This window comes from Haliaeetus leucocephalus, unplaced genomic scaffold, assembly GCF_000737465.1.
Source record: "Haliaeetus leucocephalus isolate CR32 unplaced genomic scaffold, Haliaeetus_leucocephalus-4.0 Scaffold722, whole genome shotgun sequence".
Taxonomy (NCBI): Eukaryota; Metazoa; Chordata; class Aves; order Accipitriformes; family Accipitridae; genus Haliaeetus; species Haliaeetus leucocephalus.
The window spans coordinates 5,537,873-5,565,102 of NW_010973158.1; the positions used below are offsets into that span (position 1 = coordinate 5,537,873).

The 27,230-nt window shown below is 38.2% G+C and overlaps 1 protein-coding gene across 3 annotated transcripts in view; it reads left to right on the forward strand.

Annotated features, from left to right (window-relative positions):
* IL6ST (interleukin 6 signal transducer) overlaps positions 1-27,230 on the forward strand; it is a 35,586-nt gene that overhangs the window by 484 nt on the left and 7,872 nt on the right. For 2 of the 3 annotated variants that reach the window (XR_775199.1, XM_010580571.1), the window contains exons 2-14: positions 6,747-6,827; positions 7,961-8,272; positions 10,081-10,213; positions 11,469-11,629; positions 11,972-12,123; positions 14,652-14,811; positions 19,802-19,884; positions 21,047-21,266; positions 22,393-22,569; positions 22,873-22,974; positions 24,102-24,248; positions 25,203-25,343; positions 26,600-26,696. Coding sequence is in view for 2 of the 3 variants with exons in the window: in XM_010580571.1 (XP_010578873.1) it covers positions 6,761-6,827; positions 7,961-8,272; positions 10,081-10,213; positions 11,469-11,629; positions 11,972-12,123; positions 14,652-14,811; positions 19,802-19,884; positions 21,047-21,266; positions 22,393-22,569; positions 22,873-22,974; positions 24,102-24,248; positions 25,203-25,343; positions 26,600-26,696 (1,952 nt within the window). In the remaining variant the exon portion in view is untranslated. Of the gene's footprint in view, positions 1-6,746; positions 6,828-7,960; positions 8,273-10,080; positions 10,214-11,468; positions 11,630-11,971; positions 12,124-14,651; positions 14,812-19,801; positions 19,885-21,046; positions 21,267-22,392; positions 22,570-22,872; positions 22,975-24,101; positions 24,249-25,202; positions 25,344-26,599; positions 26,697-27,230 lie in introns of those variants that run through there. The other variant, XM_010580572.1, reaches the window with a different exon arrangement.

A 27,230-nucleotide genomic window follows, 5' to 3' on the forward strand; every position in this document is an offset into this window, starting at 1 on the left:
CGGGTGCCGCCGCCCGCTCCCCGCAGCGGCGTCTCGCCTCCCCTCGGCGGGCGCTGACGGAGCTGGCCCGGCGGTGTCGCTTAAAATGCAATATGGCCTCGCCCGCTGCCGGGCCGCCCGCGGCCTCCTCGGTGTAGGGGCCTGAGAGGCCGTCGAGGCCCTTTTCTTGCCGGCGTGCGTAGTACCAGCTGCTGGGGGTGCCCCCTCCGCAACGCTTCCCCTGTCTTGACGCGGTTTTACTGACCTGCTGTCGTGGCGCGGAGGGTAAGACTGAAGACTATCCGGGTTTTTCTCTAGTGCGGCGGCTGTTAAAGCTGGTAGTCTTAATTAATAAAGGTGCCGAGACCCTCACTAGACTTGTGTCTTTCGGGCTTTTTCAACTCTCCGATAAGCTTGGCCGTACTGTCGGCAGGCGTTTTCTTGTTGGAAAGCGTTCTGTTTTGTTGCCTTCACCACAAGTGGTCTGTTCTTGTTGGCTCTACACCAAGAAGGTAGAAGACTGCTGGCCTTGAAACAAAGGCACACTTGTTTTACACCTGATCCAACTACCGGAGGGATTCCACGAGGAGTTAGGGAGGAGTGGGTTCAGTAAGCAGCCCGGGTTGTCTGCTAACTTCCGATGTGCTCCTGAGCTCCAGTCCTCCTTGCAGTGGGTCTCTGACACTCTTCCTAGAGAAAAACGGTGTCATTATTTTCATCTTGCAGATGATGAAACTGAGGCACAAAGGAAAGCGGTCTGCCAAGTGTGTTGGCAGTGCAGAGGAGAATAAATCCCAGTCTCAGTTTTCATCCCTGTTTTAGGCTGATTAGGTGATGGCCAGCTGGTGGCTGCTTGTTACTTCTGAGGTATTTCTGAAAGAGAAAGCTGGTAATAGAATCATCTGGGGTTATAGTTTTGTCACTGGTGACCTGTCCTGTCACTGAGAAGAGGAGAAAAAAAGGGTCCACAACCTGAAGAGGTTGGATACTTTGGGGAGTTACGGGCTTTTTTTTACACCCTCTTTTCCCTTATAGAACTTAAAATTTATACTTCTCTTCCTAAATACTTTCACAGGAATAACAGTATGTAAAAGGTATCTGTTGAAAGCATGTAACTTCTGAACTTAAACTTTAATCTATATGTTGATGTATCACAGTAGGAAAGTAGAAGAGGGTGATGAAAATTTGAGATTACTTCCTAGATGTTAAGCATTAAAAATAAATACTCGGTTCTTGTTTACATGTCTAGAAATGTGATCTCTTCAAGTAAAGCCTATATATGCATTTTTGGGGGGTGGGGGTAAGATACATGCACATTCGTAAGTCTGTACACAAAATGGAGACACACAGTCTCCCATGCTGCTTCTCTGGAGGATTAGCACTAGCACAGTTGTATGAAAATAAATAAACCTCTTGGCCATTTTTTTTAGAATGATTCTTAGATTAGCAAGAACTGTCTAAATTGGAGAACCAGCATTGGTGGTTGTCAGTCTTGAAGGTTTGACTTCAAGATGAGAACATGGAATGCTAAGATATTATTTTGTATAAATTCACTTGCTTTTTAGACTAAAGCTACTTGCTAGCTGCAAAAAAAATCTGAAGTATTTCAGAGAAAGTGATCGGCAATTTAAGAAGGTAACGGAAGAATTTAATTCTTGCAAGCAAATATTTGGTGCCTGTAATGAGGTATTTCAGTCATTTTACTCTGTGGCCCTTTGTTTGGGTTTTTTATTCCGAGTGCTGTACTAAAACCCCAGAGGCAGGGAGAAGCCTCCTTCTAGAGGCAAAAGAATGAGTAATGTGGAGAAATTACTTACCTATTTGGTGAGAGGGGTAGAGGTATCATTTGTGTATAAGTATTTTAAATATGAAAAATTTTCAGAATATTCTGTGCATATAATGTTATATAAGATTTGAAAAGTTATTTTCTTAGAGGTGTTTGGGGGGTTTTTGAGTCTCAGATGTTTCCAAGAAGGAAGGAAGCTTGCAGATTAAATAGTCTTAATTAGAAAGCACTTACAGTGTGAGTAATCAAAATTCCTTGAGGATAGTTACAGCTTTTAGATGGGCTTTAAGTACTACCTGGCTTGTTATAAAATCTCAAGCAGTAGCTGCTATGTGCAGTATCACTTGCTCTGTCTTCCTGAGCTATGTGGATTATTAGTAAGAGATTACCATTTGAAGCTGTAAGTTTAGCTCTTATTTTTTTGAGGAATTTCTGGAAAACAATTTGCCAGCAACCTTTGGGGTTTCATAATTGATGTGATGATGAGCCTTAATAGACCTAACACCTTCCTGTGGTGGTCGTGATGTTACCTATACTTCTTGACTTGCAAGCTGGCTTTGCTGGCAAGAACATGTTATTTTGGCTATAGTGTCTTGACCTACAAATGACAACTTCAGTTTACTTGGACCTGAAATGGAGAGGTGATAATTCATCATACGACATATACCTGTATTCATTTTGGGGTAGTTCTCATGGTTTATGAAATAAGATTAATTTGTAAGACTTCTCTCTGTTGCTCAGAATAAGTAGTGATTGCCATTTTGCATGAATGCCTGACATTTCTTCAAAAACTGTTATTTACACATTAGTCATAAAACTCAATGCTGTTGCTACTTTGTACATATAAAGCTCGACTATAGGGTCGTTATTAGTTTTTCATAGGACACTGCCTGAAGCATCAGTTGAAGGTTCAGGCATAAAGGCTTAGTGCTTTTCTTTCAAAATGGCAGCAGGATGTGAAGAATAATAGAAGTCCTATATGATTTAGAGATTAAATGGGGTGATCTTATGACATACAAGTTTCATATGTCTGTCTTTACTGAAGTAATCGTAGCATTTTAACAGTTTTTTTCCTCTTTAAGGTAACTTATGTTCTCCAAGTTAAGGACTGTCAACAGCAGCAGTTCTAAATTGACCATGTTGTTTTTACTGTGTAGTATTTAGATGGACTTTGATCCTTTGCACTTTGGCAGACTTAACTATTGAGGTAACCTGACAAACTTCTAACATCAGGTTTTTTCTCTGTCTCCCTTTCCTCTTCACTTAGTGGTCCACAACAACTACATAGTATAGACAAAATGTTGATTTGGCTTTTTTTTAGGAAAAAAAAAAGCTTCTGAACTGACTAGGTGCTTCAATGTTAGTTCAGCATCAGGTTGAACTTTCACCTTAGATTCCTAATACACTACACCAGTCTGTAAAACAGAAGATTTTGGGCTGTGTTGCATAATCACAGAAACTATTGAATTTTCTGTTGTCCAGACTTGCAACTTAGTCTGACTTCAAGTTGTTGATGGTGAACAATTGGTGTTTAGCAGCATTTCTTTTGAATGATAGCACTATGTTTTAAAGTTTTGGTATAGCTAATGTGCAGGGTTTCTGCACTGTCTGCACCTCAGCATGTTTATATGCTCAGATTAGAAAATGCTAGTTTCCATTAAAGTATCTTCCTTGCTCTGATCTGAAGTATGGCTCCCTGTTGTGTTAGTTATAGGCCCCACCATATTTTTTCTTTTTTTATGGCTTTTATCTAGCCAAGATGGATGGAAGTGCCTAGTGTAACTCTGATTCTTTTCCCTAGAACTAAATTTTGATTAAGAATCAGCCTTGTGAAAGGTAGAGAGACTAATGTGTTAAAAAATAGCACGCATTAGAAGGGATTGCAATAGCCCCTTTGTGAGTTCAGAGGTGTGTAGCTTCAATCTTCTTCAAACTGCATTGATCAGCAGGGGGGAAAAGTAAAATACATCAGAACAGCCTAAAAGCAGATATATGCTGAACTGTAGCATGATTTTGACACTACAGTCACAACTGCTTGTTTCCCATACAGTAGGTGAGTGGGCTTTCCCACTTAACTTTCCGTTGCAGATGATGGAGCATGAGTCTCAGTTCTCTTGCCTTTCAGGAGCTGAGTGTGGTGGAGTAAGTACTATAAACTGTGGAGGGTTTCTTTGCTCCCTCAAAACAGCTATTAAACTTTCCGAAGTGCAAAGTAGTAGAGATTTGGACCTCAGTTTCCCATGTGTAAATGAATCTGCTCAGGACAACTGAAATGTTGTATTCCAGGTCTGGAGGACAGTTGAATACAGAAATGGCATTTATTTAAAAGGGTGAAGTCATCTTATTTTGATTTCTTACCAGCAAAATATGTGATAATTCTGTATTATTGTTTCCTTCTGTTGAGTTCATTATTGCTTTTTAAGTGTTGGCTTTTATGTTCCTTCGGGTGCTTCATAGTATTTTTTTATTAACCTTAGCCATACTTGATGACTTTAATACCAGCAGTTCTTGAATAGTTTTGTGGAAATATTGTTTAACCTGAAATAAATCATTACCAAAAAGAAAACCAATAACTTTGTAATGATGTAATACTTATCTTAGCTGACATTGCCATTATACTAATGTCGTACCAATTGTGATACAAAATGGGAGAGAAATGCTATATTGAACATTCTTTTTAAAAACTTTACTTTTTGCCTTTTTACATCTGCTTCACACTTTCCTCTTCAGTGTGGAAGCTGTTTCTGCTGCTGTTCTGCAGCTTTTGGCAATGAGCAGGGAAGTAGAGCTGCTGCTTCTTTCCACCTAGCTTGTTAGTTGCCCTCAGGGTTCTCATGAGTTTCAGATCTTCTGCAATGCAAGTTGTTCAACTTAAATAGCTTTAAATGAATCTTGTTTAAAATAATGCATCTTAAGGTCTATCCTTAATATAGCACAACAAGCTTTAGGTAGCAAGCAGTATTTCTGGTAAATGTTAGTAAGTCAAGACACTACAATAGATTCCTATATGCTGGTTTTATTCAGTGTCTAAAGACCTAAATCAAAAGAGAATACTCTTCTGAGTTTGGTTGCATTCACCGTGTGAATTTATTAAAATTTGTGAAACCAGTTGGGTTTTTTTAAATGCAGAAAGGCAGGGTTGGGTAGAAACCTTATTTTTCAGATATTGGAAGACTTTATGTCCATAATAAGCAAAAATCAATTGGTTTAGTTACTGTATGCTTGTAATAATATCTAAACATGTATTGCACTTAAAACTCTATAATGGTTTTCATATCTAGCCCAGTGAGAGTACTTGAGTGTAACATAAAAAAAAGAATAGCTTTTTGATTCTCAACTCTATACAACTACAGTCTGATTATAAATAACTCTCATTATTTAATTAAAAAAAAACAGCCTCTAGTGACAAATATAAATGCCTGTTAATATAACTGTCAAGTCTCCTAATCAGCAGTATTTCTAGTACAGAATTTCTATATAGCAAATTTTGGTGGGCTTTGAGTAATGAACTCACAAGTATAGATGCAAGTAAAGATACTGCTGAGTGATTCTGATGGCTATTATTTTAGTCCGAACTGAAACACATCTACATTGGTGAGCCTTACAGAGACTCTGCTGTAAAGGTTTGAGATTGGCTTTCATTTAGTTGTTGGTTTCTAATTCTTGTGAATACATATTTTCTTTACATTGTACTGCTTACCTTGATTTGTTTAAAAAAAAAAAGGGGGGGGGAGCTGAGGTTGTAGCTTGGTATTGATACATTGGTGCTTAAATGTGTTGTCTAGTTTTATTGATCTGTATGAAATGCCTTGTGTCTTTCTGTCATTTTTATAAAGTAAACTACATGCAGTCAAAGCAAAGGAGTATTTCTGGTCATAAATTGCAGTTTCTTTTCCCTTTTGATAATAGTAAATGTAGCTTTTAAATTTTCCTTTTTATGGAATACTGTGGAATTCCATTAAACTTCTTAGTGAGTTGCCTTTTATAGGGGTAAAGCTCAGAATACCAGTTTCCAAAGAAGTTTTGCCAGGTCAGTGAAAATAAACTTAAGAAGCAGGATTGTTACAGGCAATCTCATCTCAAATCTTAGTAAACCTAGAAACTCTATGTTTAGTTTCTAGCTGTAAGAACAATATGTTCATATGCTTAGTATGGAATGGTCACTTGCTTTTGGTAATTTAGGGCTGCTTTATAACTGCAGGTTGAGAAGTTCAGAAGAGACTGCAACTTCAAAACAACTGGAGTGGAAGCTACTCTGTGAATGCTTCACTTTCTCTAAACTGTTTTGCAGAATTGTCAAAACGGAGAACAAGTGAGCTCTGCTGCAATACAGAAATAAAGAACATAAGATGTTAAAAAAAAACTCTCCAACTTTTGAGGAATTACAAATTCCCTTGTAAGGTTTTGAAGAATTAGTTAATGCTTTTTCTGTAGTAGTCCAACAGTTCTTGATATGGAAGTGGTGTGCTTCGTAATTCTTAAATGTATTCTAAGTCACTCTTGTGATTGAGACACATGTTTTTGTGGTGAGTTGTTCTGAACCTTGTGCAAAGCACTTATATCAGTGCCCTTGAAAGCTAGGTAAGTATGGTAACCATAATCAAATTCATAGGGTTCTGTTTTAAAACCTGAACCACCATGCTATGCTCTCTGTTCTAACTGAACCTCCCACAGAAGTACCAGTGAAATTTCTTTCCATATATGACATGAAAACCTTAAGCTGTTGCATTTCTCAAATTTGTAACTAAAGAGGCTTTAAACTGCATCAGTTGTCTCATGTAGATACTGGATTTTGTTATAGTAGTGAGTAAAATGGAAACAATATGCCAGTTCTTTCTCTAGAGGGAGAAGATACTGTTTCAGGAAAGTAAATGTGCATACCTGAGAAATTGTCATAGATCGAATGCAAATCTGAATTTGACAGTGATCTAAAGTGAAGAGTAATAGTTTAAATCTAAAAAATAATCTGCCTCTGTTACAGGAATTCTGTGCAGCATGTTTTCTGGGTGGAACTGGGTGGCCCATTGCTTGTATCTGCTCTTGAATATTTGTTCTCTTGAAGGTAAGACTTCTGTGTCTCAAACAGAAGAGACTTGTACAACTATTTTAATCAGATGCTTGAACTACATGCTTGCTTTTTGTCTAGATACTTACAGGGTGGGGGCAGAAAGCAAGGTATATTAGGATAGAGAGACCTACTCTATGCTCTTAATATTATGGTAAAATAATGTATGTTAAACCAATACTCACTTCTGCTTCTATTCATCACTCATGTGTGTACAGAGATGGTGAAGAGTGACTGGTCAGTGGAAGTTTGCTTTGCTTCCACTAACATTACTGGAGCTGGTCACTGTAGCAAACTGCAGTTTAATTTCACATATGCCAAATAGTATCTAAATGAAAGCATGTCTTAGTCTAAATGCTGTTAAAGCAATAAGCTACCAGTGAACTAGTGTAGTGGGCTCTGTGATCAAGTTACAGCTGTGGGCCACTGCTGTTGTGTAGCAAATGATTATCCTCAAGATGTTTATGTATGGATGTTGATTGAAGGCAGTATTTCAGTCACCTATTTCTTCTTTAATTAACACTTGACGCTTTTCTCTTTATGTCGCTCTATAGTGATAGTCACAGTTTTATTGTTGTGTTCAAGTTACTTTATGTAAAAAAAAAAAAAAACCAAAACCTGTCAAAGGTGCAGAGTTCACTATAATTCCTAAATATGTTTGTAGTATACACACTGAAGCTTTTGAAATGGATAACTCAAGTATTCAACTGTTTGCATGCAATTCTTCTAAAACTAGTCCACCACAACAAAAGTGCACACTTATCCCAATTTTTTGTTAACTTTCTCTATAGAAAATATGTTTTTAACCTCAACTATATTACCTTCTTCCTTCGAAACATACTAAACATTCAATCCTTGACTGTACTCTCTCTGTAAAGGCCCCTGTTGTTAATAGAGCTTTCTTGCTTGGTAAAATGCTTTTGCAAAGCCTGGGGAGCACTACACTGGTTTTGCCCCTTAAATCTGCTTCGTGGTCCACTAATGCATTTCAGTTTTATAACTGTCAAGTAACTAATTCATTTGCTGCTTAGACACATGTATTTTTAACATTACACTAGTGTTGTATCAGCAATATTGCTTATGGAATGCTCTGTAGCTTTTAATAAAGATGCAATTCTTTTTCTTTTTAGTTTCAGGTGGACTTGTACAGTCATGTGGTCACATCATCCCAGAGTCTCCTGTATTGGCCCTTGGTTCCAATTTCACAGCATTATGCATTTTGAATGAGAGTTGTCTTGACTTTGGCAATATCTATGCTAATCAAATCATCTGGAAAATTAAAAATAAAGTGGTACCTAAAGAACAGTATCGTGAAATAAACAGAACCGTTTCCAGTGTCACATTTAATGACACTTCTTCACTAGCTACTCCTCTGACATGCAACATTTTAGCAGATGGACAGATTGAGCAGAACATTTATGGAATTACAGTTACAATAGGCTGTAAGTACCATTTTTCTTGCGTTTTATTCTGGTCTTAAGAAAATTGCTTCTGAGAAACAGGGAGGAGAATACAAACAATGGAAAGTGTTCATATCTTGAGATGCTCATTTCCATTCCCTCAGTTCCTGGATAACTGTATAAAAATATTGTCAGATTACATGCTGTCAAAGCTGGTAAATACGCACAGAATAAAGTTTTCCAAAAAATAGAAAATACTCTGGAGTATTTCATTGTTGAAATGGGAAGGAAACAGAAAGCAATAGAAAAATGTTGAAGCAGGAAGATTTAAATTACAAAAAGAAAATGTGAATTCAACTGAAATAGATCTAGGAAATAGACTAACTTTTCCTTACTTCTTGCTTCTGTTCAGTGTTCAAGGAAATACCACAAGGTCATATGTCCTGCTTTCATAATAACACCATGAAATTGATGTTTTCTTCATTAATGGACTGAGAAACATTTAGTTCATCTGTATCACTAAAGCTAACCTGAACTGCCTTAAGGATAGAACATACTATTTGAATTACTCTGCCACTATAGATAAGAAAATACTTTTAACTGATTATAAACTTCCTTTGTTCAAGCATGATAGCACTTGCATAATTTTGAACAAGTGCACTTTGAGACAAGACTGAGGTTTTGAGAAAGTAATATGAATAACTTAATATACTGCTTCTTAATTAGTTGGTGGACTGTTCATAAAATAAGTCTTCCAATGGCTGATGAATTATGTTGCCTCCTAGTGTTGGCAAAAGGCATTGCAGTTGCTGCAAGGTCTGTGTACAGAAGGCTGACTTGAGTTCACCATTTAAACTAATGTGGTTCTAGCATGAGTTCCAACGTGTGTTGACAGAAGAAGAATCTTTCCTATTTCAAATTCTGAAGAGTAAATTTTTTACCAGAAAAGACAGGCAAAATATATGGAAAGGTGAGGACAGATACAGTATCCTAAGATGATAAACTGAATGACAGTACAGATAACATTCTACAGCTGTAATTCACATATGGATCTTGAGATGCATTTGTGTTTAAAGATACTGTATTTTCATACTGTCAATTAAAGGAAAATTCTGTGAACAGTGAGAGTAGCAACAGGTTTAAGAAGAATGCAGCTATTCAAGAACAAAACTGTAAGGTTCATAGCAAAGTTCTGTTGAAAACAACATTCTGCTTGAAAGGAAATAAGATACTTCAAGTGCATTATACTCTTTTAAATAGTGGCATTTTAAAAGCTAGAAACAAACTCTTTGTATGCGGTCACTTTAAGGACGAAAATAGTTTAGCTGCACTCTGAAGAAGTTTCTTAGACACTACTAATGTGCATTAATGAAGATCCTTTCTCTTTCTTGTAGGTGTTTGCAGTTAAATTATCCTTCTTTTCTAGCTCAGGTGGGGGAGAATAGACCTATCACAGTTGCCTTAGAGCTCAGGTTATTGGCAAAGTCAGCATATGCCAATCCACCTTCGTGCTCATTAACATTTTTTTTCTGTGTGAATTAAAATAGATTTAGATGAGAGATTGTTGATATCAGGTTTTCTGCCTCAAAGAATGAGAAATATTCTGTGCTGTTCCTTACTGTCAAGTGCTTGTTCTTCATGCAGCCTACTGTTTCTTAGAGCAGCTTGTTAAGCGTCTTAACTTTCATTGCTGGATGGCATCCAGCACTTTTTGCCCCCTCCTTTAGAAATAAATCTGACTGTAAATACTTCTGATGTTCACTGAAATTGCTCTGATGGGACACTTAGCATGATTCTTACTGGATTGAAATGTGTATATAGATTAATTATTGCTAACTTTTTCTGTACAGTGCCCCCAGAGAAGCCCAAGAACTTAAGTTGCATTGTGCATCAGAAGTCAAAACTCAGATATCCTATGACTTGTACCTGGAACCCTGGCAGGCATACGTTCCTGGACACTCACTTTAGGTTGAAATACAGATGGTAAGTAGTCCTTTACAGAATATCTAAATAATTTTGAAGAATATTTGTTGTAGGCTTGAAATTCCTTGATACTTTGGAAGAGTTCTTCACTAAAATCCAGTTTCCTAGAGTATTGCTGTCTATTTTGGTGGAATGGAAGAGTTAAAGAAGTTCACATTTAAAGTAATTCTAAATCAGACTTGAAATTTTGTTGCTGCACTTGTTTTGGAGTAACAGCTATCTAGTATTTTTCCATTCTTCAAATACATGAGTAGTGTGGTGTGAGTACAGCACACCTAATCATTAGGTGGCTGGACCCAAATTATGTATTTCACTTTTTTCTGTGGTGAATGTTCTATCCCATTCTAAACAGGTAGAAGATGTCCCTGCTCATTGCAGGAGGGTTGGACTAGATGACCTTTAAAGTTCCTTTCCAACCCAAACTATTCTATGATTCTAAGTAGAGAAACCAGCATATAATGACTGGATTTTGTACAGGTATTATCTACTCTGTACTTTTGAAGAACTCAGAATGGTTTTTGTCCACAATTAATACTAACGTGAAAGCTTTGGAAAAAGTATTTCTCCTGTAAAAGCAAATCAACTTAAGTATTTTTCAAACTCTTCAAATGGTCTCTTGTAGTTTAAAATGGACAGAATTGTTGCTCTGCTCTGGAAACAGGAATGACTTGCCAACAGCTTTCCATATACCCCATTCTGCTAAACTGTTTTGGTAACAAGTGTAGTAGAAAGTGTGGAAAGATAGAAAATCTTAATGCTTTGCAAATCTCCTGATGCCCCTAGAACTACCTGCTGTTAGTGTAGTAGAAGATGGTGAACAGAAGTGATAATGTGTTGTAGCTGTAATACTGTACTCTTGAAGGGTATGCAGGTAATACTGACTACATCTTTTACTGCATGAATATGCTTCTAGTTACTAGCCATAGTGCTTTTGATTAAATGTATCAATTCTTGATCTTTATTTTTTAAGTTAAGTTAGGGTTTTGTACAACTTTGTAATTACAATACTATGGCATGTGCTTTTGAAAATATGTGACTTGAAGTCAACGATTTTATTCTAGTTTCTATTTTAATGCAAACATGCATTTGTGGCTGAACAAGCCATTGTAATCTCTTCACCTTTTCTTCCCACGCCTCTGCTTACAAAGATAATGGCAGAGGGGAGACATGAGCTAACCTGATCACTCTGATTTACTTAGAGATTCTCTAAAGGAACTGAACTTACTGCTTTGTACCTGTTTTTTCTTTTATTTAGGCCACAAGAGAACTTTCCTGACTGTATACCAAAAGATGTAAACAATTCTTGTACGATTGATGATGTTCAGTTCTTTGTTAACCTGGAGGTCTGGGTAGAAGCAGCAAATGCTCTTGGGAAGGCTGAATCTGATCCTCTTGTTATTGATCCCATTGAGATTGGTAACTATATGCCTCTTAATAAAGCTTTATTAGTACATAAGTGCTGCTTCTGTGCATATTGCTGAATTGGTATGTTCATGTTTCTTTACTATAAAAATTTAACACTGCCAAAATATTGGTGACTAGAACTTGAACTGTGCTGGACAAAGGTAGGGAAAGTGAGAGATTTGATCACAGTTCAGATAGCAAGTTCTTGTTGAGTAGTCTGCTTTAGAAACTGGTGTGAAATACAGCCATTTGAGCTTGTGAAAGGCTTTAATAGTAGTGTTACAACATAGTGTACCAACTGCTAGAGGCATGATAAATTACAGTTGTAGAGTTGACTAACTCCTTCTCTTCTAGTTAAACCTCTGTCGCCCCGCAACTTATCAGTCAACTCAGGAATACTACCAACTGTTCTGAAGCTTTCCTGGGAGAATCAGATTTCTATAGCTGTGATGAAGCTGAAATTCAATATTCGCTATAGGATCATTGGTGACACAAACTGGATGCAGGTAATCCCACTAATGTCCCTTGCCACTCTTCTGCTGTGACCCAGCCATTTGTCAAACTGTGAAAGTTCCCTCACTGCTGCAGTTCAGAGGATTCGCTTTATCATCCTTAGGCCTTATGTCGCCTCCCAAGGTAGTTTATCTGGCCTGTTCATAAAGGCTATGATCTAGGGGTTTTGGGCACAATCTAGAGTACATTGACCTTGTCTTTTCTTTGTGGACTTTTCTGCTGTCCTTTCCCATCATGTTCCAGTATGTTTATTCTGAATTTTTTTGTTCTGTATGTGCAACATCTAGAACATTCATGAACTTTCATCTTCCCATGCACATGCAAAACTACTGATTTAAATATCATTTAAAGCTTGGGCAAACACTGTACAGTGCTGGGATGCTTTTTTGAACTTGCTGCACCCGTACTTGGGTCACAACAACCCCATGCAATGCTACAGGCTTGGGGAAGAGTGGCTGGAAAGCTGCCTGGTAGAAAAGGGAGTGTTGGTTCACAGCTGGCTGAATATGAGCCAGCGGTGTGCCCAGGTGGCCAGGAAGCCCAATAGCATCCTGGCTTGTACCAGAAATACTGTGGCCAGCAGGACTAGGGAAGTGATTGCCCCCTGTACTCAGCACTGATGAGACCTCACCTCAAGTACTGTGTTCAGTTTTGGGCCCCTCACTACAGGAAAGACATTGAGTGAGGTGCTGGAGCGTGTCCAGAGAAGAGCAACCAAGCTGGTGAAGGGTCTAGAGAACAAGTCCTATGAGGAGTGGCTGAGGGAACTGGGGTTGTTTAGCCTGGAGAAAAGGAGGCTGAGGGGAGACCTTATCACTCTCTACCGCTACCTGAAAGGAGGTTGTAGTGAGGTGGGTGTCAGTCTCTTCTCCCAGGTAATAAGTGATAGGATGAGAGAAAATGGCCTCAAGTTGTGCCAGGTGAGGTTTAGATTGGATATTAGGAAAATTTCTTCATTGAAAGGGTTGTCAAGCATTGGACCAGGCTGCCATAGGAAATGGTTGAGTCGCCATCCCTGGAGGTATTTAAAAGATGTGTAGATGTGGCACTTAGGGACATGGTTTAGTGGTGGACTTGGCAGTGTTATGTTTACAGTTGGACTTGATCTTACATGTCTTTTCCAACCTGAATGATTCTATGATTCTATACAGTATGGTTGTCCTGGATGCATGGCTTAAGCCTGATGCAGTCAAGGAACTGGAAAAGAGTAAGGCATATGCCTTACCTGAATATGTTCATATCATCCAGAGTTGTGGGGTTTTTTTCTTCTACATCAGTCTATGGACATATTTTCAATAGTTTCTCAGTTCTGCCTTTCTTTAAGCCTTCTCTCACAGCAGCACCATTCCAGGAACACTCTTATCAAGATCTTCCCATTTTTGTTTCAGTACAGATGGCCAAAAGTATTCTGAATTTCATGCCTTGTTGGAAGGAAGACTGCTTCTGACTTAACCAAAATATGGTGTTTGAAGCAGGTAGCATAACACAGCTACTTGTGACTAATGTAATGTGATCCTTTGGAGGAACGTTTCAAGTGTTAGATGCAGACATTAATTATTAAGGTCACCTGTACTGGTATTTTAAAGAGCACTGCCCTGCACAGCTTATTCTGCAACTCCAGGATCTATTGACATGTTGTCCTATAAGTCATTTTAATTTGTCTTGCCCTTTTAACATATGCACAAGACCATTGAAATAGTAATTTTTAAAACAACTGAGCTTGTGTAGCTGTGGTAAAATTTTACTACTTTGACAGTTGTTTACACTTAGGATTAACCTTTTGAGTGTCCTGCATGTGTGGACATATAATCTGCAGTCATTTCTCTTGCAGGGTCGTTCACTATAAAAAACCCTTTAACTGCAAGTGGAATAATGTGGGATGAGTCAGTATGTGTGACCTACATATATCTATTATCTATATCACACATCTGTTTCTGTACATATACAATAAGAATATTTTCTGGCATTCAGTTGCTAATCTAAGATAGAGGAAAGAGCTTATGAAAATAAAGTCATTTATTAGCAAAAGTATAAACTACTCTAAAACAAACTATTTCCAATGTCAGTTAAGAAACACTGTTGTGTATCAGTGGAAGCAATAATCGTGGATTCTCTAGCTTTATAGGAGGTTTCTAGCACAGGTATTTTACAATCAACAATCAAGCAGATAACCTAGCAAAGTTCTGAAATGTGAGGGGGGATATTGTAGATCAGTAAGTAGAGGAATTATATAGGAGGGACAGAGAAGTAGACATGAACTAATTAGAAAACACTGTCCTGAGATAGCTGCTTACCTATTGTAGTGTATGTATTGTATTGTATCTGGTAAATATACACAAACCTGGTCCCTTACAAAACCATGGTTGAGAATTCAAGCTTTTGGAAATAGGTGAGAAAAACTATGTTGTTTGTACTGGGTGTGTATGCTGTAGGAAGCCCTCTTGGATGGGAGCTGTAGTAGCACAAAACTCAGCTTTACAGTTTTTGATCAATGCCTCTCAAATCTTTCTTCCATTTATAGGTTCCTCCTGAAGATACAGCTTCACCAAGAACTTCATTCAGTGTTCAAGGGCTCAGACCCTACACAGAGTATGTCTTTTCAATTCGTTGCATGAAGGAAGATGGGGTGGGCTACTGGAGTGACTGGAGTGAAGAAAAAACTGGGGTCACAACTGAAGATAGTAAGTAATATATGAAAGTAGGTCACTGACTTTCAAAATGTGTGAGTGCTCAGCAATTTGGCAATAGCCAGCTGAATCGTGTATCCTCGCTTGAGCTGTTTGATTATACATGCAACAAGGCTCTCCTGAGTTACTTTCAGTACTGACCAACTTGAACCATGCATGCAAAGGAGCATAAAGCTAGTCTGCCTGTGTGAAAGGATTTTTTTTTTTTGGTAGACAGACTGCCTTAGTTTGTGAACAACTCAGTGTTTAGGAGACCGTTAGATAAAGTCATAGGTGAACAAGCATCAATAAGTATGAAACAGAAGATTTTAATCATACAGCGTACATAGAGTTCTTCACAAATTTAGTGAAGCCATAATATGAAATAATGTCATATGGGAAGTTTAGCCTTTTATGCACTAAAGCATCTAAACACTCTGGTTTACTCTTAACTTTTCCCAAGGTGTCCTGCATCTACAACACTTTCTTGCTTGTCGCAGCTGCCTTTGCACTGTCTTGTACCCACTTGTTTACAATATTCTGCACACAGTAATCAAGAGTCTTGCTGCTTATCGCTGATCCAGTTGTCACTGTGGGAGGCATAAGAAAGAGATTGCCATCTGTTAACTGCTGACTTCAAGCAAGGTTGAGTCTCTGTGAAAAATGGTTTTATTTTAGCTGTATTTAATCACAAAAGTCACTGTTTCCTTACAATTTTCTATCTTGATGACATAATCATTGGAGTTGTCATCTTATAAATCTGGACTTGTAATATCCTGTCCCTTTGCCATAGAGGTGAATGCTGAATTACTGCTATCGTGATGTAATGAGGAAAACTTTTACCATCAGCTTGTTGGGGGCAGTATTTGGATCATGTTTAGTCTTGCACAAAAGGACTTTGCAAGCAGGATATATACAACTTCAAAGTATAAACCAATTACTACTTAACAATATGCAAAAGATAGCAAACCACTAGGTTAAGATTTAGGTTCACAGCCCTGGGGAAAAATTACTGCTGAAGAGCCTCAGTCAAGTGTCAGCCTTCGCTGCTTTGTGGAGCAAATCCTCAGCATGGCAAAGTTGCTGCCATGTGCCAAATCTGTTCACACTACAGCAAGCTCATCAACTTGACTGGCCTTTGAACTCCTTCTGATGTTCCAGTCAGCTGTTATGGCATTGTCTGTTTCCATTGAACTGTATGTTCTGCAGGTGTGCTGTGTTGCCCTGGACTCCTTCATATTCCTTTGGGACAGTGGCACTGTGGCTGTTACTGCACTCGGTCTCTTCTAAGATCTGTGTCCATTCCATTCCACGGCATGTTTTTTAACTTCATTGATTGCTTCCCGTTGCTCATGAACACATGTATTGCTTGAAATGTGCTGTGACATTAAAGTAACTACAACTCACTGTGTTATGAATTAATATACTTCACAGCACATTTTTTTTTTGGCTGTTTTTGTTTTGCAGCATTTCATGACTTAGCAATTGCTGCAGCAGCTATAAACCCATACAAAATAAAGTTGCACAATAACTGAGCAGTAATTATTGGAAAACTGACATTAAAATCATACCCATGCATTTGTTACAGTATGAAAAATCCTGTTCTCAGATAGTGGATTCTTAAATTTTCCATTAACAGAACAAAAATACATGCAGTGTATACAAACACAACCTAGACCTATGCATTTGGCCCTTTAATTTGCTCTCCAAATAAAAGCCCCAGGCTTTGATGTATAACTTTCTGTGGTCTATTTTCCTTTTGTCATTCATCTGAATAGTACCCTTAGACTGAACTGGAACTAATTTAACATCTTTAATAGATGCTTGAGAGGTACTAACTGGTATCTTCTTGACTCTGAACCTCTACTGGTATCAGAACACCCTACATTAGTGTCTTGCTTCTTGCTAAAGGTAAGGAACTAATTTCAGTGTGCAGTAAGCTGTTGAGGAATACCTGTGCTGTTAGTTGTGATACACTGCAAATGTAAATACAGTCTGTCTTCTGCTGGTAGAACAGCATTTTAACAAATTGTTGTAGCTATGCCTCCTAATGATAACAAGATAGTCGCACTTTTTCTGCATTGCTTGTTTATCAGTTTGCTATTGTAGCTATAAGTTGACAGTAAAATAATTTCCTATTCTGAATTTGCTTACAGAGAACTTCAGAGGTGTGGTCACCTCTTGCAAATGCCTAGATACAGTTGCAAATTTATAGGGTAGTGGGATAACTTAAGTTGGAAAGGAGCTCATGAGGTCCATAGTTCCCTGATCCTTTTTCTACCAAGTGTCAGGCTCAAACAAGGGACTTCAGGTTGCAATTTTGGCAAAACCTGTACCAAAATGTTGTTAATCGATTTTTACTGTACAGTTGCCTATTGCAAATGAAACAAGCAGACAGGAGACACTTAAGTTACTTATGCCATTATTATTGCCCTCAATCAAATTATAAAACCGACTTTTTAGATGTTGTGCTTTGTCTGAGACTGTTAGACCTGTATCTCAGAAGATTCTATATCTGCTTGCCTGCTGCATTCGAAAGATTTGGTGTTTGTCTCAGTAGCAAGCTACCAAGGTATGGGTGTATTTACCGCTACTATATTCAGAAAGGTATACTTCTATATTTCCACTTGATTATGTTTCCAAGTGTTAAGTACTGTAACTATCAAGTGAAATTTCAACAGAATCCTTAAATGCAAAGGCACAAATATGCAACCATGGTGCTGAAGACTAATGCAAGCATTCTGGCAATTTTGAAGTCTTTGGCAATTGTTTTAATACCTAATCCTTATCAGGAAACATCTACTTTTTACCTCCAAATAGTGGCTGTAGCCAAGGGTCTTTATATCCAGCAGACCAGGTTTGCTGCATAGCTGTGTATGTTACAATAACATGCACTCTGATTTCTGGGGATTCTAAAATTAGTAAATCACCCTTACAGGGATTTGATTTTAAAAGCTTTTTTGGTTTCTTCCTGAATCATCAGTAGCAGCAGCATTGGGAATCACTTGCTGATTTCTGACTTTAAAGAGACTTAAATGATGTGGGGATTTTGTCTTGTTTTTCCAGGACCTCGGTTATTACCAGTTAGAAACTCTTCTCTTTCAATTCTAGTGTTATGAGGAGTGAAAATACTTGAGCTTTGTCCCATTTCCATTTAATTTCTACTTTGATAGCCTGGAAGACTGGCTTTGTTTCTGGCCTGTACTTGTCCTACCCCATATGGAGCCAGTGAATGGACCTTCTGGTTGTGTGCTTGATACCCAGCAGGGACTCTATTCTTCCCTCTGACTGCTACAAATACTTTGTGATATCTGCTTAGCTTCTAAGTTAGCCTGATTTTTTTTTTTTTTAAATGTGCTTTAGCCTTTCCTGCTTGTGTTCTTCCTGGTCTCCTTTCTGTAGTATCCTATCTGTTCCTTAGTGCCTTCCAAGGCACCCTCTTAAGCAGTCTTATTTAGCACAGCATTTCAGTGCATGTGTTTAAACAGAGTTAAACCAATGCAAGTTTCATTGTCAAAACACCACTTTGTGCTTGGAGCTTAACTAACTGCACTGAATCATAAATCCTTCCTTATTAATCCTAACTGAGCTCCCAGTAATGAGTTTGGACTGAATTCACATGTCATCTTATATTGGAGAAGTAAGAAAAAGATTACAGTATATACCCTACCTGTTTAAACAAAATGGAATTTATGTGTACATAGTGGCATTGCTTCAGCTCTATGCAAAATCTACTTTCTCTGGGGGAAATACTGTCAAATATTCTTTCAATATTCCAGTCACTTTTCAACTCCTAAGGACAGTATGGTTTTGTTTTCTGTGGTTACTGTCTCAACCTGAGCAATGAGGATTTCAGGACTGCCTATGTATTTAGACTGCCTTGCTGTTCTGCTGTGGTGACTGGCTTTGCAAAAATACTGCTATTAGTGATTAAGTACCCAGGCTTTATTTTAGCCTCAGAACAAAGGTGTTATGGTGGAAATGAACATAAGGCAGATCATGGTGCATTCATGATCTATATCAGGCAAGATGTATAATTGCTTCTGTTTCACATTAATCAAATCAGAGTACTCAAACAAGATTGTTAAGAGCAAGCTCCCTTTGCCTCAGCTCGCAGTTCTCCTTCCCTCTTGATGTAAAGCATAAGAGATAAGAGGCACACTATAGAATTGATACTGGGTTTTGGAGGTAAAACAGCCAAAAACTCATACTGATTATATTTAAAAATGCAATAAAAACTCCCAGAGAAAATACAGACTAGCAAGATTATAAATGTAAGTTCATTTTAAGATCATCTTTCTGTTAGGGCTAAGGCCCTAACAAAGGATTGGCCACTTTTTATTGCTTTATGCACTGTAATAGATTGATTAATTTTACTTTGAAGTGAAATTTGTAGTGGAAACATCACTCAAATTTTCTTACAGTACTGACACCAGAAAGTATTGTAGTATTATACAAAGGTACTGCAGTTCTGTTACCCTTTTTTAGCATAAAGGATATAGGAAACTCGGGGAATTCTGGCAGGAGAAATCTGTCTCTTTTTTAACTTTCCTGCACTCTCCTTTTTTAGGTGACTTGATATTGGGGTGGTAGGGAGAGTGTTGGAGTTACAGACCATAGCAAGATTTGCAGCATACAGGTATTCAGGGCTGTGCCTCTGAACACAGGCTGCATGGTGTAGGTTTGGTCATGCCTCACTCAGCACTGTCATCTTCAGCCCATTGTGGCAGAAGCTCAGCATGGTGACTCTCAGTTATTTTGGTACTGTACACTTAGAGCAGAACTGGTGTTTTGCTCATCCCTTCAGGAAGTCTTTCCATGCAGGTGTTCCGTGTAATATACCAAGCATTACTTGATTTGAGGAACTAAAGAAACGCTTTTGGTATATGTTTTTATTTTAGAAAAAAAAAAGGAGGGGGCATAACCTTCTAATGATAGTCAAAGGATTAATTCAAACAGACTAAATAAAAATATTTCTACTATTAAGCATTGCTTCTTTCATCAGAACCATCTAAAGGACCAGCCATATGGAGGATCATTGATGCATCTAGCTCACCAGCTTCCTGGACTGTGCATCTGATGTGGAAGGTAAAGCAACATTATAAACTGCAGGAATTGAGCATTCTTTTAAAAACATGAGTTTTTAAGTGGCAAAATTTACCTCGACAAACTTGAGTAGATAGCTGGGATAATACAGGTTTTATTGATACAAGAAGTGACTTCAGTATTATTATAATAACAGCATAGATGTAAAGGCCATCAGTTAACTGACACACATCTGTGATCCAGAGTATACAGAATCCACTTCCAGATTCCTGACTTGCTGTCCTAAGGAGTCTGTGGAATTGGAAACTTTCACTTGAGCAAAGTAAACCTTCATGTTATGCCTCCTGCTGTATCCTAAAACTGGTAACACTGTCTGGATGGGGATACTCCAGCTGCAAAATCCATTAAGCCTAGAGGCATTCCAGAGGCCAAACTTATTAAATACAGCACTGTACATTTGCATGCAGTAGGCTGCTGTGTCTTGTTGGCTGATTAGTCCAAAGCTGAGAAAGTGAATGCATTTATGGTCAGTCCCCATCTCCTGCTTTCTTTTGGTCCATGAACTCTGACGCATTTGATCTAGCTGTCTCTTTATTATTACTTTTTCCCTATTACTAGGTGGCTTGTGTGAAGTTACATGTATATTGATATGGCATCATTTTCTGATGTAATTCGTATGCCACATGCCACTTCTGACATTATTTAGCTTAAAACTGGAGAACTGGTGCTACTTTACAGTTTCAACAGTTTTCTCCTAAGTTATCTGAAAACTAATACTTTTATACAGTACATACTATTTTTCTGTGTTATTAGATAACAGAAACAAGTATTTTACCACGTGTAATAAGAGAACTACTCAGGCTGTTTTGAATTCAGGTTCGCAGCTTAAGATGTGAGATTCCTTTTATGTCATTATGTTGTAAAGTCACATGAAATGGCAGTTTTATCAACACATGTTCTGCAGTCTTTACTGAATAGCTTTTATTAAACTATTAGGTAGGATTGTGAGCCAAGAAAAAGAGGATTTAAACCAGAAATCATTCTGGAAGTTACTGCTTTCTAGAAATGAACACAGGTTATTTGTGCTTTCCTTGAATATACAGCTATTTGTCTTGCACTCTGATTTTAAATTACACATCAAAGACAATAAAAGTTAGGTCACATTTGTTCATTCCCAGTATAATCAAAGATGTGTTTCTAACAGGCATTGGAGCCATCTGAAGCCAGTGGAGTAATCTTGCAGTATGAAGTGACTGTCAGAGCTAAATCATCTCTCTCCAGTCCGCCAGAGAAATACAATGTCAGTACCACCAACCTTACATTAAAGCTGCCAAATGGAACTTATGAAGTGACTGTGATTGCCCGTAACAGAGTTGGGGCATCCCCTCCATCAGTTTTACTTATCCCAGCAAGTAATACAAAAGGTTAGTGTCCTAGTAATGTCTGTGTCAAATGCATCTGCATCACTTTTGTTGTAAGAAATCTTCAGTGTTGTAAAATGATACCATTTACATGGACACATAATTAAAGTATTACTGAATGTATCTGCAGTCTTAACGCTTTAAAATTATGCCACCACTTGTATATTAGGGAACATGGATATATATTCCCGTGTATACTAGGGAAGGTTTATATACCCACAGCCTCATTTGAAGTTATGTGTGCTATTTTGCTGTTCTTTTTGATCCTTAGACCTACTGTGCACTATATTCCCTGTTGTTTCTTTTCTTAGTATAGTGGGCATTTTTGTTTTCTTATTAAAAAATCAGAGGGTTGGGGAAGCAAGCATCCTTTACTTCATGTATATACTATCTCACCATTGCTCTCCCTTCTGCTTTCTGATCTTCCCCCCACCCCTTTCTTCTCTTGTCCCTGTCTCTCCCACAGTTCCAGCATCTTGCCCAGCTGCCTTATCTGCTTCCCCTGTTTCCCTACTGTTCATGTTCCTTTTTAAGTTCCTTTCACTGTGCAGTAGTAGTAACTACAGGCTGGTTTCTCCTTACTTCCAGCCTCCTCTTAGACAATCCGAACACTAGCAGGACAGGAAGCAAAAAATAAGTATATAGGCAGATGCTGCTTTTAGTGTAAACACCAAGGGGGAGCCACAGGTTCTAAAACTGTTAGGTAAACTAATTAAGGGTATGTTTCAAACAGAGTAGCATTGCAGTGAGAAGCATTTGGTAAGGTACATGAGGATGAGCATTAGAATGGGAATTTAGAAGTGTCTCAAGGTTTGATTTGTCTCTGAAATAGACCCTTTCTTTCGGAAGAAACATAGTATCTCTTTACTGTGCAATAAGGCAACTTACTGTGAGGCTAATTTCCAGTTTTCAAGTAGCTTAATACTGCTTATTTTGGATCTCTGATATAAAGATTCAGATGTAAGCTTCCAAATTTCAGAAGATGGCTTTTACATTTACTTAGGTTCTGTCAAATTGTCACCATTACAATAACACAGAAGTATCCACATTTGACAAAATAGCTATTGTTATGAATATCTAGTGGAAGAACTGTCAGTATTTACCACTATTCTGTTTTCTTGCATCACAGCTCCTGTGAAGAATGTTAGAACACTACCTAAAGATGGCAAGTTGTGGGTAGGGTGGACTGCTCCTAACAGTTATGTTCTTAAATATGTGATCGAATGGTGTCTGGTGTCCAACAGCTCAGACTGCACTATAGAATGGCAGAACGAACCAGGAAATATTCAAGGAACATATTTAAAAGGTATTTAGCTCATAAGTCTACAAATACTTTGTAGAACACTCTAAAAACCTAGTAAGTATTCTCAAAGGGAGGGATGAACTTTTGTGAAGTCCGTTTATTAAATTTAACATTTGAATGTGAGCCATTGTATTGTTCCTTTAGTTAATAATTTGGAGCAGTGTATCAATGAGCTCTAGAAAGTCAGCTGCATTAGATATGAGTGCATTTAATAAAACAGCCAAAATCCAGAACCCTGTATCTGAAGTAAATGAGGATGGTGAAGAATTTGACTGTCTGTGAAACATTTTAAATTTCCTTTATTAGGTGATATAAAGCCGTTCAAGTGTTACTTGATAACTGTTTACCCTCTGTATGCTGATGGTCAAGGAAGTGGACAGTCTGTGAAGGCTTATCTTCAGCAGGATCGTAAGTACAAAATGGTTATCTTGGAGCACGTAAACTGACTTTCTTGACTAAAAATAATGAGACCTTTGCTTTAATGTGGACTATGTAATGAAAAATGATCTTCCACTTGAGGGTCATCTGATGTAATTGATCTTGTCCCTTCTATTAACATCCATTCTGCTTCTTTACAGTATTTAAGTGTCCTGGTTTCAGCTGGGATAGAGTTAATTGTCTTCCTAGTAGCTGGTATGGTGCTATGTTTTGAGTTCAGTATGTGAAGAAAGTTGGTAACACTGATGTTCTCAGTTGTTGCTAAGTAGTGTTTAGACTAAAGTCAAGGATTTTTCAGCTTCTCATGGCCAGCCAGTGAGAAAGCTGGAGGGGCACAAGAAGTTGGCACAGGACAGAGCCAGGGCAGCTGACCCAAACTGGCCAACGGTGTATTCCATACCATGGGACGTCACATCTAGTTTAGGAACTGGGGGGGCGGGGGATCACTACTCGGGGGACTAGCTGGGTGTCAATCAGCGGGTGGTGAGCAATTGCACTGCGTGTCATTTGTACATTCCAATCCTTTTATTATTGCTGTTGTCATTTTATTAGTGTTATCATTATCGTTATTAGTTTCTTTTCTGTTCTACTAAAGCATTCTTATCTCAACCCATGAGTTTTACTTATTTTCCTGATTTTCTCCCCCATCACTGGGTGGCGGGGAGTGAGTCAGCAGCTGCGTGGTGCTTAGTTGCTGGCTGGGGTTAAACCATGACAAACAGACATCTGTGGCTGACTCCTTCCCTTTTTCCAACCTTTATCAGATAATTTGGCTTGAGTTTGTTATTTTATTGGTATACTAATATTTCCATACTGATTTATTTTAAATTCCAAGTATAAAGCCAAGACTGATTAACTTCAGATGATGATTTCACATGATCTGCTGATTACTGTTTTTCATATCTTTTTTTCCTGGAGGTTCCTCTTTTAAAACACCTTTGGATTTGCTATGTTGTCTGAAAATAATACTTTGCAGAGGAGTTAGTCTAGCTATTTCATTGAAGTTTTTATGCAGGAGCAACTTGGTGCTCATTAGTACACTGGTTCTGTGGATGTGAAGGTGACCAACAGAAACTAATCTTCATCTCCCATTACAGGTCCTTCAAAAGGACCAACCATTCAGACAAAAAAAGTAGGAAAAGCTGAAGCTGTTCTGACATGGAACCATCTCACAGTGGATGAACAAAATGGATTTATCAGAAGTTACACCATATTTTACAAAACTATTGATGGAAATGAAACAGGTAACAGAATGCAGAGCGGTGTTTTGTGGCATTGAAGTATTCCATCTGTCTCCTTCCTAATACATGTTCCTGAAAAAAAGATAGAGAATCAAGTGTGGCTGATAGTCTGTTCTGATGACATAAAGCTGATGTTTGAGGCGTAGCTCTCCTCCATACTGAACAAAACAGTCACTAATAAGGAATTCAGAACATTCAGTCTGTGTGTAGCAGGGCACTGAGTTTAGTTTCTGAAAGCTGATTTGTGGGTATTGTGCTCCCATCTTTCTATCTAAATACAGGATGAGATGGTGGTGTTGCAAGATGAAACTAGACCATTCAAGCTGTAAAGGAGTTAAGTGCATTCAACTATGATAAAGCCTTAAAAAAAAGTGTGGGGGGGTAATCCTCCTGGAGCTCTAGATCAATGCATTACTGATGTAAAACATATTGTTTGAAGTGCATTTTAGTTCTCAGTAGTGTGTATGACTTGCAGGCATAAGACTGGGAGCTAGCACTATCAAAAGCTTTTACTCTTTAGATTTGCTTAAATTGAAAGGGCCGTTTACTTATGCCTAGCCTACTTCTTGTTGTTTCTAGTTAACTATGGTTTTTTTAGTTAGTGACTAACTATTTCTAGTTAGCCACATATTCTGCTTATTGGAGAGCTTTAAGCTTCAGCTTCACTACTAGTTTAGTTGGTAGCTATGCTCTGAGGGAAAAAAAAAACCCACACAGGAAATTAGCACATAAATTCTATCAAGAAAGAGACTAAATTCAAACACTTGAGCAGAAGCAAATGAATCTCAGCATTTCTTGTACAAGTTTAGTCTTCCTGTCAGCTCTATTTTCCACACAGCCATGCGTTCTACTAAAACTATCTTGTACACCTGAAGATGTGATGTCCTAATGCTATTGTGTTTGTGGAGATCGAATAAATTGTATGGAAAAGTAGTATAAATTTTTTCTTCTCTTTAGCTGTGACAGTGGATCCTTCCAAGACAGAGTATACCCTTTCTTCTCTAACCAGTGACACACTGTATACAGTGCGGATGATGGCATACACAGATGAAGGAGGCAGGAGTGGTCCCGATTTTACATTTACTACACAAAAGTTTGGTAAGGCAGAGAAGTAATGTTGCAACAGTATAGTAAGGCTGCGTGCAAGATCTGATAGGAGGGGAAGGTGATTTAATTTAAAAGAAAAAAGTTTCAGTCACAGTCATACTCACAAGGTGTGTGATATCCAGGTAGCCTATCTAGTACTCAATCACAAAGAGGTAGTTTAGCCAGGATTTCTTCTGATGGTACAGAGGACAAGCTGTCCTCTGCAGGTCCCCTGGATTGCTCTTTTATGTTGGCAAACATGCTGGTTTGGGATGTGTTTTGTGTATACTTTAGGTTAAAGTATTCTTTTGCCCCAACTTTGCGTGAGTTGTTGGGATTTACTCAGTGCCCTTGTCTTCTCCTCTGGTGTCTGATGGCTCCTACCATGGTCTTAAAGATTCCAGAGTCTTTGTTTTAATCTGAAAGTAGGTTGGCCTTTATTACCCTGATACATGGGTGTCATGAGAAGCTGCAGAGGTGTGCTGGGATCTTGATATGCTAATCTAGGTGCCAGTCAGCACATGCCATTCTTACAGCCCTTCCTCAGGTTCCACGTTCTCATTCATATCACTATTAAGGTTTGCTACAGTTCTCTACCGAGACTCATTTTGAAGAGTTAAATTTATTGTATGTTCAGCTTTAAAGAGTGTTTCCTATTTGTAATGGTAAGAGCAAAAACATTAACCAAACTTAGGTGTGGAAAGCACTTCTTCAGTGGGTTTGGTGGTGTTGTTTTTCTGGATAGTGTTGCTCTTCTCTAAGCATTCTGTAAGGTTTACTTAATGTGTGTAGCATTGGAAGGAATACATAACAGTAATGCAGCCTTAAGTGCAGGCAGAGGATATTTTCGTGTACAGGATAAACTGATGGATGACTAGTGACTTTGCTTATATTACTTACTTGACCACGATGTGTTATGGCAGCCAGGAGGGCACTGAAACATCTGGACCACAGATTAATTCACATAGATGTTACTGTCATATCTGTTCAAACTGTAAAATTACTTGCTCCATCAGTATTACAGCTTCTAAAGCAACGTGTGGTTTTTGTTGGTGCAAGGCATTAGATTGTTGGGACAGAGCTTTTCATGTTTTCACCAACAGGCTGTCTTCATATGGTGAAAGGGTTCTTCTGAAGGTGAAGCTTAAGACTGAGCCCTGTGGGTGTGTTCAGTTTCAGATTCTCCCTGTCACTTTGGGAATGTATGCTGCTGCTGAGTTCCTTAAAAGCCAAAGTGGGCTATAACTGCTTCTCTTCACTTTCTTCAGGAAAAGGAGAAATTGAAGCCATAGTTGTACCTGTGTGTCTAGCATTCCTGTTGATTGTGCTCCTTGGAGTTTTGTTCTGCTTCAACAAACGTGACTTGTAAGTATAAATGTAGTCTTTCTCTTATACTTCTGATATTTCTGGGCATAACAGAGGTGGCAATAATTCAATACAAACAAGTAAATATTCTGCAGTTAGATCAGAAAAAGAAGGTAAAACATGCATACATTGATTGCTGATAAACATTTTTGTGTTTTCCTTGAAAAATCAGGGCATCTTCTGATACTAATTTCTTGCTGTTAAGGAGTAGCACTCAAACTAAATGTTCCATGACTCAATCCTGCAAGGAAATTCCTGCTTTTCTTGTTAGACTTGGTCAGGATTAGGTCTGTTGGGTTTTGATTGGGACATACTGTCTGTGTTGTTTTCTAAGTCATCATATGAGCATGAAATGATGGTCCCTAGTTTGTGAAGCACAGAAGATCTCTTTTCTGGCTGTATTTGAGCTATTTAATTAGTGTTAGCAAACTCGACACTTCGCAGCCAAAAAAATTAGGCTAACATCTTACTTACCTTCCATAACTTCAGTCAAACTCTGTGCCTATTCACTGTCTGCTGGGAAACATCCTGCCT